This window comes from Mirounga leonina, unplaced genomic scaffold, assembly GCF_011800145.1.
Source record: "Mirounga leonina isolate KUSES-001 unplaced genomic scaffold, KU_Mleo_1.0 Mir_115, whole genome shotgun sequence".
NCBI lineage: Eukaryota > Metazoa > Chordata > Mammalia > Carnivora > Phocidae > Mirounga > Mirounga leonina.
This window is the reverse complement of record NW_023270268.1, coordinates 75068087-75080893: the sequence shown is the minus strand read 5'-3', so window position 1 is coordinate 75080893 and position 12807 is coordinate 75068087. Positions and strand designations below refer to the sequence as shown.

At 37.6% G+C, this 12807-nt stretch overlaps 1 protein-coding gene across 6 annotated transcripts in view; it reads right to left on the bottom strand.

The window, feature by feature from the left end:
• The window catches only part of VPS8 (VPS8 subunit of CORVET complex), a 252231-nt gene that overhangs the window by 72815 nt on the left and 166609 nt on the right, over positions 1 to 12807 (bottom strand). For all 6 annotated transcript variants that reach the window (XM_034999742.1, XM_034999746.1, XM_034999741.1 and 3 more), the window contains 3 exons: positions 10493 to 10640; positions 6664 to 6753; positions 3317 to 3359 (listed from right to left, as the gene is read on the bottom strand). In XM_034999742.1, coding sequence (XP_034855633.1) covers positions 3317 to 3359; positions 6664 to 6753; positions 10493 to 10640 — 281 coding nt within the window. The remainder of the gene's footprint in view (positions 1 to 3316; positions 3360 to 6663; positions 6754 to 10492; positions 10641 to 12807) is intronic.

The window sequence follows — 12807 nt, the reverse complement described above, 5'->3', positions numbered from 1 at the left end:
ATTTTATTTCCATGTAAATGCCTCAGATGCACAGGACATATAAAGCACATCACACTTAGCATTTTAATATGCTTTAGCTATGGAACAGCCCCGATTATCTGTTTGTGGGTTAGTCAGCAGAAAGATTACCTTTCACCTTTCTTACTCTACCATTTCTTCTTCCCTCTATTTCTTAGATGTAAGTATTCCAAGATACTATCTTGGGCCCTCTCCTTTTCATTTTCCAGTAACTTCACTTCCTCTTGTGGTTTCAACTCTCAGGTCCTTGCTAATAACTTCCAAATATACACCTGAAGTCCTCGTTCCTTTCATCATCTGCAGGGTGAACTTCCCACAGACTCTATCCATCTCTACACGGATGTCCTGCAAGCACCTTAATTCATATGCACAAAAACCCAAATCACTTTTTTTTCTCACTTCCCAAACTAAGTTAATGAAACCATCATCTTTAAGTCCGTTTATAAATCTTCATCATCCCTGATGCTCCCTCCCCGCTTCACCCACACGTCCAAATAAATTGCCACTTCTGTTGATTCTACTTCCGTGCCCTCACATGCTCATGCCTTTTACCCTGTGGTGCCCTTCACCTCCTGTGAACTACAGCAACAAACTCTTAATTAAACTTCTGACTTCTAATACTTGCCTCCCTCAGTCTCTTTTATACTGTCACAAGCAAATGTATCAGTCTCATCCATAAAAATCATTAAAGGCCTCAAAGTTTTAAAAACAGAACATAAGTAAACCTCTGACCCGAGTAAGCATCTGGCTCATGTTCTCACCCTCTGTGCTCTTACACTGCTGCGCTCTTACTCTTGAGTTCCTGGCCAGGTACTTTCACACTCATGTGCTCCTCAGCCCAGATGCCCTTTCCTTGCTTTTCCCTATCAAACTTCTATTCATCATTCCAGGCTTACTTCAAAGGTCACATCTTCCACAAATTACCTTTGATTCATGAGTTACAAATCATTCCCTAATTTTTCACAATCATTTCCACTGTCACTGTATCTCTTTTCTAATACTTGATTCTTCCAGCATTCAAAGTTTTTATTTACATATCTCTTTCGCAAGACTATAGTTCTTTGGGTAAGAGCTGTGTTTTAGCCATCTGTGTATAACCCATACTAGCACCATGTCTTGCAATGAGCAAACCTTCCAAAAATTCTTAGGCACACAGAAAAAATTAAATCTCAGAATAAATAGTGGACATGAGACTATTACTGAAAAATTGATCTTCAAAGAAATTTAAATTCAAAGAACTGGCTTCTTTACACCTATCACTTGCAAAACACTGTAGTGGTTTTGGGAAAACATTCTTCTTTTCCCTCAATATCTCATGTAATGTGTGCAAAAATTATTCTAACAACAACAAAAATATAAATGCAATAAATCTATCATAAACTGACTAAACAGATTAACAGTACAAAAATAATAATTAAATGTTTAGCTGAACTAAATATGGGACAACCAACTGTTTACTGAGGTTCCAAAAAGACGCCATATAATACAAAATGATTCAGATACAACACAGACCCTATCACCTAGGACCTAGCCATAGAAAACACAGATGAATGTAATTTATAGAGAATTAGGGTAAAGGAGTTTAAGGAAATGTGTGGGCCAAGGGGGACTAAGAGATGTGCTGGTGTGTTAAAAAGGTAGGACAATCTAAAAATCACCTATCGAGTGAACTTTGGAAGAGTTATTTTGAAAATTTCAATAATGTGAAAAGAAATCACCCTATTCAAAAGCAGGCAAAGGACTTGAATAAACACTTTGCCCAAGAAGATACACAAGTAACCAATAAGTACATGAAAAGATGCTCTCCATTTCCGGTCAATGGGGAAATGCAAAGCCAAAGCACACTAAGCTACCACTTGGCACCCAGGAGGATGGCTACTCCCAAGAAAACAGAAAAGAACAAGTGTTGGTGAGGGCTTGGACAGACCGTAACCTTTGCTGGTACGCTGCTGACGGCCAAGTACATTGATGTGGCCACTGGAGAAGCGAGTGTAATGGCCGCTCAAAAATTAACAACAGAGGGGCGCCTGGGTGGCTCAATTGTTAAGCGGCTGCCTTTGGCTCAAGTCATGATCGCAGGGTCCTGGGATCGAGCCCCACTTCGGGCTCCCTGCTCGGCAGGAAGCCTGCTTCTCCCTCTCCCACTCCTCCTGCTTGTGTTCTCTCTCTCACTGTGTCTCTGTCAAATAAATAAATAAAATCTTTAAAAAAAAATTCACAAGAGAATTACTATTGAATCCAGCAATAGCACTCTGGGAATCCACCCTGAAGAAATGAAAGCAGGGTGTCAGAAAGATATCTGTACAGGCATGTTCACAGCAGTATTCTTCACAACGGCTGGAAGAAACTGAAGTGTCTGCTGACAGACAAAAGGATACAAGAGGTGGTGCACACATAAACCGAAATATTATTCAGCCTTTTTAAAAAGGAATGAGATTCTGACATGTGCTACAACGCGGATAAATTATGAAGATATTCTGCTAGGCCAACACGCCAGACAGAAAAGGGCAAATCCGGGACGATTCCAGTTACAGAAGGCACCTCATCAAATTCACGGAGTGGGAAAGCAGAATGGTAGGTGCCAGGGACCGACCAGGGGCAGGGAATGGGATTAACTGTCTCAGGGGGACAAAATTTCAGCTTGGGAAGTGGAAAAACTTCTGGAGACAGATGCTGGGGATGGTTGCACAACAATGTAAATGGACTCAATGCCACTGAACTGGACCCTTATGAATGATCAAAATGATAAATTTTGTGTTATGTATATTTTACCACAATTTAAAAAAAATGAATCTGTTTTCTAAAATGTCAAGGAAAATAATGGGAATTTTGTATCTGTCTGTGACAAGGCCATCTAAGATTCTACACTGTCAAGTTTTACTGCTTTGTGCTAAAATTATAGAAATTCACTATAGAAACACTGGCTATTACTGATTAGAAGCTCTGATTTGCTATTGCTCAGTACATTATAGTAACTTTTAGGACATTAGTTATGTAACCTCATTTATATATAACCAAAACCTGGCACCGAAATATAACAAAAAAACCCCACTCGCAGTGAAAAGTGCCTACTTTCCTGTACACTGAACGCCACTGACGACTGCCATCACAAAGCCACAATGGTTTACGTGATTTCCTATTATGAGCTCTTGAAAATGAGCTAAAATTGAGATCCATGTTAAAGTATTTACACAAATCAATGTAATTATTATTTAATAAATGCAGTTTGTTAGACAACACCTTTTAAAACACAGGGTCCATGGGAAGAAATAATTGCAAATTACACTCAAGAACTTACTTTCATCTTGATGTGTTATCTCTTGAAGTTTGCTTTGTAGTCTCTAGGAGGTAAAAAAAAAAAAAAAAAATGCAGGAGGTAAAAAGAACACAGTTACCTAATCCAAAAATACTTGAACTAACACATTTTTTTATTTTTTAAATTCATTTATTATTATTTTTTTAATTCTTTATTTTTTTTAACACCCAGTGCTCATCACAACATAGGCCCTCCTTTATACCCATCACCCGGACTAACATTTTAAAGGAAAAACCTGAAGAAACAACCAAGTTATGAGGAATGGTCCCTTACTGTCATTCAGAAGAGAATTCTTGTGTATACATAAAGCATAGCTAGCAGTTTTGGAAGGGACCCAAAATATCAAGTGTCACTTATCCTTCCCCACTTCTGCTTCTGTTTTACCATCATACAGTCATCAATAACATTCTCTAGGCACAGTAATAAGGAGTAGGATTTATCCAGACTTTGGGTAAGGGAATCAAATTCATACTGGGCTATGAGAAAAAGGGGTGGGTGGGAAGGGTGGGAATAAAAAAAGAACATAAAGTCTGTCTCCAGAGCATAGGGCACAGCCTTGAGTGTGACACCTCTAAATATGCAATTGCAGCGTCCATTGCTATACCAAATACTAGATCCTTAGAAAGCCTTAAATGATATTCCAAAGGTTGTTTTTTTTTTTTTTAAAGATTTATTTATTTTAGAGAGACAGAGAAAGAGAATGTGGGGGGAGGGGTGGAGGGAGGGGGAGAAAGAGAAGCTCAGGCAGACTCCCCGCTGAGTGAGGAACCTCACATGGGGCTCAATCCCATGACCCTGGGGATCATGACCTGAGCTGAAACCAAGAGTTCAACGCTTAAGTGACTGCACCATACAGGTGCCCCTCAAAGGCTTCTTAATATACATTGAGGCGTGACCTTAATATATCCTTTCTACTCCAAATTTGCTCCTTTCCTTGAGGTCCCTTACAGGCTAATAATGTAAAGCTAAAAATCACACAGCTGTCATTAACCACTCCCTCTTATTCCTTCCATACCATATTCAAATGATCAATAGTTCTCAAGTCCAATTCTCTCCCCACTCCACCACCACCACCACTATCCCTAGCTCAAGCCTCATGGATTCATTACTTGTACTACACAGCCTCGTAAGTGCCCTCTGCTTCCTCCCCAAGTTTTACTTCCCCCTTCTCTGTAGGCCCCCCATCCTCCTATAGTTACCAGAGCAGTCTTCATGAAACAACATCATGTCAGTTCTTTTGCTTAAAAACCTTTAATTGATCTGGTGTGACAACAAATTTGTCCTAATTCTTTAGGGTGTCCTACAAAATCTTCCCAAATCTGGACCCAGCCTTTGCTTCTAGCCTCGTCTGCCTATACATTGATAGTGGAGCCCTAGTTGAGCTGCTGGATTCTCTCCTAACAGTTCGTATTTCTTTGTATTCCCATGCCTTTGTAAATGATGGTCTTATTCCCTGCAAGGATATCCTTCTTCTCTTTCCCCCATCCATGCCAGGAATACTTTTAATTTATCCTTTAAAAATAGATTCATGGTATCTTCAACAAATAAACTGCAAGGAAAAAAGAGATGTAGGGGTAACTTACACATTAAAAGAGGCTGAGAGCCTCCACAAAGCCTCTGTGGACTATTCTTCCTAGCCTGTTTAGTGATTACATAGCTAGGAAAAAACTAGAAGTCAATACGGAACTTTTTTTTTAAATATAGATAGGATATCCCTAATCCTTAGCTAGATGACAATATTTAAAATCACGGAGATAATACTTCATACTCATTAAAATGGTTACTACCAAGAAAACAGTGTTGGAGAAGATGTAGAGAAATTAAAACCCTCGTGCACTGCTGATGAGAATGTAGAATGGTGTAGCCACTACAGAAAACGATATGGCAGTTCCTTCAAAATTAAAAATAGTATTATCATTTAATTTAGTAATTCCATTCTTCTGAGCATATAACTTCTGAGTTATATGCTCAGAAGAAATGAAAGTTGGGTCTTGAAAAGATATTTGTACACCCATGTTCACAGCAGTATTATTCACAATGTTCAAAAGGTGGAAGAAATACAAGCGTCCATCAATGCATGAATGGATAAACAAAATGTGGCATATACATAAAATGGCGTACCATTCAGCCTTAAAACTGAAATTCTGGCACCTGCTACAACATGGATAAATCTTGAAGACTTTATGATAAATGTACACAAAAAAGCAAATACTGTGTGATTCCATGGATATGAGGTAGAGGAATCAAATTCATAGAGTCAGAAAGAATGGTGGTTACTAGGGGCTCAGGAGGGATTATTATTTAATGGGTACAGAGTTTCAGTTTGGGAAGCTGAAAAAGTTTTGGAGATGGATGGTGGTGATAAATGCACAACAATGTGAATATACTTAATGACACCAAAATGGTAAATTTTTGTAATATATATTTTATAACAATTTAAAAAGTAGATAAAAAATTTTTGTAAAAAATGGATAAAACACCAACTGTCGGTGAGAATGTGTAGCAACCAAAACTCTCATACGTTATTGGAAGGGATGTAAAAGAATAACCACTTTGGAAAGAGGTGTGATCATTTCTTACAAAACTAAACCTACACCTATCCTGTGACCCAGCAATTCCACTCCTTGGTATTGGCTTCAGGAAAATGAAAACATTTGTGTACAAGAGTGATCATAGTAGATTTATTCTTAATAGCCAAAAACTAGAAATAGCCCAGGTGTCAATCATCAAGAGAATGGATAAACTATAGTATATGCATACAGTTAAATAGTACTCAGTAATAAAAGAAAACTCCTGATACATCTCAAAAATATCACACTGAAAGAAGAATTATACGAGAGTACTACTGAAGGACCCATTAATATAAGTGTATAAAATAGGTAAAACTAATTCACAGTGAAAAAAATCAGAAAAGTAATTATGTGTGGGGGTATGGGAATGGAAACGGAGTGTGATGGAGCATGAGGAACTTTCTCTGGTGAAGGTAATGTTCTCTATCTTGTTAGGGACTAGGAACATAGGGGCATGCATTTGTCAAAACTCAGTACATGATACACTTAAGACTTGTGCATTTTACTAAATGTAAATTTCACTTTAAAAAAAATACCAAAAGAAATGCTGAGCTCTAGTCAATGACTAAACTCTAGTCATGATAAAAATATTCAGTGGTAAAATGTAGTAGTCTGCAACGTACTCTGACACACAAGAGATTAAGATGGATGAAAACTTACACAGTATTACATGTCAAGTATATCTCAATAAAAAAAAAGATGGGTGATGAATGGAGGGCTGGAAAGAAACATGACAAAGCAAATATAGTAAAATATTACCTGTAACATTATTAAGAAGGCACCATGAATATCTCCTTTTTTTTCTAATAGATAGGCAGTGACTTCATGAAGTTGATACTTCTGGGTAATCTAAGAAAGAAGAAAAGATAAAGATTTTTGTTCACAAACCTTGTTTGTGGATCCTATTAAGGATGAAAACAACATGACAATAAATAATAAATTCATACCTCAGTAGTACACTACTGTCCGTCTGGTGTAATATGAAATTTTTTACTTTCTAGTCTTATAAGTGGCCCATCTTCCCAGTTCTAACTAAACCATGTTCATTCACTTTTTTCTTCACTGATTTAAAATTGTCATTTACCTGAGTGAGTATATCCACTGGAGAAAAGGTAACACATACACATAAATAGGAACAACATAAACCAGAAAATATTTAAAACAAAATGGCAATGAAACACGACATAACAACTTGTGAGATCTTAATAAACATCAATAAACTAAGAGTTTCTAATAAGTAAACAAAATACCAAGTAAGCTAAGAAGAGAAATGAAAGACAGGAAGTGCAAAAAATAATGCTACTGAAAAGAAACAAAGGGAAAACAATACAGAAGTTTAACAAATCCCAAAATAGCCTTTGAAAAGACTAAAAAAGTAGAATAAAACTTTCTTAGCAAGAAGAAAAAAGAGGCACAAATAACATATTAACAGGTTCAAAGGAGAAAAACCTATGATCCTCTCAATAAATACACAAAAAAAGTATTTGATAAAATGCAGTACCCATTCTTTTTTTTTTTTAAGATTTTATTTATTTGACAGAGAGAGCCACAGGGAGAGAAGGAACACAAGCAGGCGTAGTGGGAAAGAGAGAAGCAGGCTTCCCGCTGAGCATGGAGCCCGATGTGGGACTCGATCCCAGGACCCTGGGATCATGACCTGAGCCAAAGGCAGACACTTAACCTACTGAGCCACCCAGGCGCCCCATGCAGTACCCATTCTTAACAAAAACAAAACACTTACTCAAACTGAGAAAGGAACTTTAATAAAAATTATCTATCAAAATCTTAAACACTACATTTAATGTAAGATGTTAGACCCATTCCCTTTTAAAGATTTTTTTTTTTTAATTTATTTGAAAGAGTGAGAGAGAGAGAGAGAGCACATGAGCAGGGGGAGGGGCAGAAGGAGACGAAGAAGCAGGCTCCCCGCTGAGCAGGGAGCCCAACACGGGACTCAAACCCAGGACCATGAGATCGTGACCCAAGCCGAAGGCAGACGCTTAACCGACTGAGCCACCCAGGTGCCCCGACACATTCTCTTTTAAATCAGAGACAAGGTAAGAATGCATACTGTCACTGCTTCTATACAGTAGTATCCTAGAGCTCCTACACATCTGATAAGAGAGAGAAAACAGTTAAGATTGAAAAGAAAAAAAAAAACCAAACTACCCTTATTCTTGGAAAGTAGTACTGTTGTAAAAAAAAAAAAAAAATCTAGAAACTATTTGAAGAATTCAGATTCTTTCTGATACAAAACAATGTACAAAAATTAATAACATACAGCAGGAGCAATCAAAAAAGATGTCCTTTCAAAAAACTTTCACACTGTTAACAAAAAATGTAAGTATTTAGGAACAAATGTAAAAAAACATATGTAAGAACTTTGTATATCATATAAAAGTTACTGAAACCTCACCAGAGAGCATCAAAGGCTTTTAAAAAGACAACCAGTTTCCTGAATATGAAGACTCTACATTGTGAAATGTCAATCTTCCCTGACTGAATTCATCTAAAATTCAATGTATGTATTTCATCAAAATACTGGACTTTTTTTTTTTTTTTTTAAGGAACCTGACAATGTGATTTCCAATTTGATGTGAAATAGTAAGAGCCTAAGAGTAGACATAGAATTTTAAAGAAAAAGAATGAGGGAAGATTCTTCTTTCAAATAATAAGCCTTATTGTAAAGCTATATTAATTAAAATATGTGGAAATTGTATAAGGAAAGACATGACCAAAGGAACAGAACAGATCCCACAAACAGATCTATGTCTATTTGGGAGTTTGGTATACAGCGATATGGCATTATGGATCAGTGAGGTAAGGACACCAAAATACCACATGGACCACTGGTTATACACACAGGGAAAAAATGTATAAATCCCTCTCTTGATCGGTTTATAAAAATAAATTCCAGATGGATTAAAGGCCTAAATGTAAAAAGGTAAACTATAAAACTCATATAAGAGGATATCTTTTATACCATCAGAGTAGAAAAGGAAATGAGACTCACATACAAAAATTTAAACCTTAAAGGAAAAGACTGATAAATTAAAACAGAAATCACTAAAAACCAAGTTAAAAGACTTGCCACAACAGACTGGAAGAAGGCATCTCCAACACAGAATATCAGCAAAGGATTAGAGATGCAGAAATTAGAATTTCTACAAATCAGTAAGGGCAAAAACTCAATAGAAAAATGGGCAAATGATATGAACAGATAATTCACAGAAAAGAAAATCAAAAGAGTCATTAAACATACGGAAAGATGTTCGATGTCATGAGGAATCAATGATACCCATCCCACTGGCAAAAATTAAGAAGCCTAAAAATGTTAGGAATCAGCAAGAATGTGGAAAAACAGCAAATACCAACCACAGATGATAAGAATAGAAACAAACAGATGACCTTGGCAATAACAGCAGAATAAGCTACTCCATTGTCTAGGAATTCCACCTCCAGATAATTACTTAGAGAAACCTCACATGAGCACATAAGATTGGTACAAAGATGTATAATGTAGCATTGTTTATAATGGTAAAGGGTTAGAAACAATAGGAGTGTCTATTAATAGGGAAATAAACTGTGGCACATTCATTCAATTGATATCATATGACTATTAAAATGAATGAATTAGATCTACATGTATAAAACTGATAAAAAATTTAACGAAGAAAGCAATTTTGCAATGGGATTATGTACTATATGATACCATTAATACAAATTCTAGAAACTGTAAGACTGTATCATGCATTGTGTAGGTAAATACATATATAGGGAAAATAAAACACATGGAGGGGAAGGCTCCGCTTGCCATCTTCAGGATGGTGGTGACCTCAGGGGACAGAGGGGAACTGACAGATAAAGGGTGCTTTATTTCTAAAACAAACAACAAAGATCTGAAGCCAGTGTGGCAAAATGTGAACATTTAAATCTACACAGATATTTGACAGTCTGCACATTTTAAATATATCACAATGTAAAATGTGTAAAGTGTGTGAGCAGTTCAGGAGGTGGTACAGAGAACAGAGGCTACTGCTTCATGAGGACTGACAGTAACAGCAAGGAGAGAAAATGGCAGCTTAAAAACAAACCTTGAGTGGGGGACCTCTCATCGATTAGAATATGTATGTGTGTACATGTACACGTGTGTGCACAGGCACAGTCATTCTCATGTGGAAACAGGAGAAAGCAAGGGAAGGGGTCCAAGGCAATGACAGGCCGAAGGCTACCGGCCGCCACTAAGCCTAAGTCTTAAGCACAACAGGACTGACTATCTAACCATCAGTGCCTGCAAACAAGACCCTGGTTTTTCCTTTTAATATTTTTATTGTATTGCTTCCTCTAGGCTTATTGTGCTGGTTAGAAATGTCTGTGAAACTTGATTAATAACAATGATGGACATGTGTTGTTTCTGACTTTACTAGAATTAAGGGGCAGCACAATGGAGAGCATGAGCTATGGAGTCAGACTATCTGGGTTCAATCCCAGGGGCTATGTAATGATGTGAGTCTCCTTCTGCTCATATTTAAACTGGTGAATGATTAGGACGCATTTACTGTTGTCCGCTCCACATTACTGGTCTTACCTGGATGGTTTCTTCCAGGCGGTAGCACTCAAGGACCTGCAGTGTCTCTACAACCTGGTTTGGGCTGAACTGACACAACAGCTCAATGAACTGCTCCGTAACACAGGGAGACATCTGCAGCAATTCTTGATTTACATGAATACCTTCCCTGAAAACATAAACGGCAAGAGAGAAGCATTATTTCATCGTAGCTATAATTAAGGATACAGGTAAGAAGTATGTAAACCTTGAAACCAAGACTACCTTCTGGTGAGGTAAATCATGAATTCAACGTCTCACTGTTACTTAGGTTGTTAGGGTGAACCGTGTATTACATCAGAGACAATATACATCACAACAGTACTCAGTTTACATTGCATAATTAAGGAAATGGTATCCAGTGAAAGCTCCTCTAAATAAATACCAAAGTCGAGTAACTCTATATATTAAGCCATCTTCCAGTCTTAACAGGTGTCCCTACTATACTTCACTCATAGTACCAATCACACCATGGTGTAATTACTTCTTTAATTATCTTTCTTAATAAAGACAATAAACTCTCGAAGGGTAGACACCAGGTACCTTCTCATTAATGAATTCCTAAAGCCTGCAACAGTGCCCTGCATGTTGTAAGGGCTAATTATTTAGGTACTGTTAAAACATATTTAAAAAGTGGATGAATAATAGGGCACACAATATTTACGTGTTCATTTGTCTTGTATGTCAGCTATTCACAAAGCCCACTAGTCACAACGCCCACCAAGAGCTAGAGACTGAGCCTGGTTGGCTCAGTCGGTAGAACATGCGACTCTTGATCTTGGGGTTGTGAATTCAAGCCCCACACTGGGCGTACAGCTTACTTAAAAAAAAAAAAAAAAAAAAAAGGCCAGAGAAATGGGTATTAGTTTTATCATGGTGGACACTCAACTACCAGTGGCCAAAAAGAACTATTTAGAAAATCAACTACTGCTCACCACAGAACAAGGATCATCTCTGTAGCTTCAAAAGAAGTCAGTTCCTTCTGAGAGCCCTATCTTCTCTTCAAGATTCCCCAACTAAAGCTCCTTATATAAAGAATCAGAATAGGGTTAATAAGATACAAAAATGCTTGGGAAACTAGCCTTCTGAAGAAATGTTAAGGCAGATGGTTTAAAGCAACACCTCTCAACTTTTCTCACATCATGGCACACAGAGAAGGACGGTATTCGTATGGCCCATCAGAGTAAAGTAAGACTGATCACAGGGGACTATGGGTGCCCCAAGAGCTGAGGGGATGGGTCTCCACGTACACCTGTAACCCAGGAGTAGCACACCAACAGTCACGGGCGGCAATCTCTGGACTCCACTGAGATTAATCTGAGGTTATAAATACTCTGCAATGATGGTAAATAGCTCTATTTGTACTAGTAAGAGACTTCAGTTACAGAAAGAGGAATTATATCTAGACATAGGAAGTCTTTCCTAAATTAAGAGTCTGCGATACTCCATCCGGACCAGAGGTTGAGCGATGAACTCATTAATTAAGTTCTGCTGCTTGGGGCTGTCCATACTTGCTGATTGGCTAATTCAGGGTGTCCTCAAATTGGCTGTAAATCTCTAAGATCAAGTTTTCTTACTTTTTTCTTCTCTTTTCTTTCCTTTGTATTTCACAACTGCTTTTAACACAGAATTTGGTAACTGGTTATTCCCTATGTAGACCATCACCTTAGTTCTTCCCAAAACTTGTCTTCTGGGAAGGCAGAATTTGAAAATTATCTTTTTAAGTGTCACTCTGAGAGCAAAGGCTGTGTGGCATTCAATGTCTCCCAGCATTCACATAGTCTTGGCACGTAAGAAATAAGTACTCAGTAAATGTACACTGACTAAGAACTGAATTGACTGGCTGTAACGCACTGGATTGCCTTCAGAAAAAGGGGACCAAATACAGGATAGAAGGGTGAGAATTACAAGGACTAGGGCTCTGAAGTCAGATTGAGCTACGGATGAATCCTATCAGAAAGTTCTACATGGACAAAATAGAAAGTGCACATGATAATGCAGGGAAATGATGGTTCTTTATGTAGGAGTAAGGTTTTGTCTCAAGAGAACGCTCAGTAAAAGAAAAAGGGAATGCTAATCAATGATCCTCGACGTTAAAGTGCGTTAGTGTTCTTTTCAGATGTTTATACCACATTGTAGGCAGTGTTAATATTTTATCTACATCAGACTTCTGTTATTATGTCTTATAAATGCAAGACTATGGAGCAAATTAAGACTAGACGTAAGCACCTGCCAATGAATCCCAGTATGTGATTATTTCCAGAACATTTATTGACAAAACTCTTTACAAGTACTGA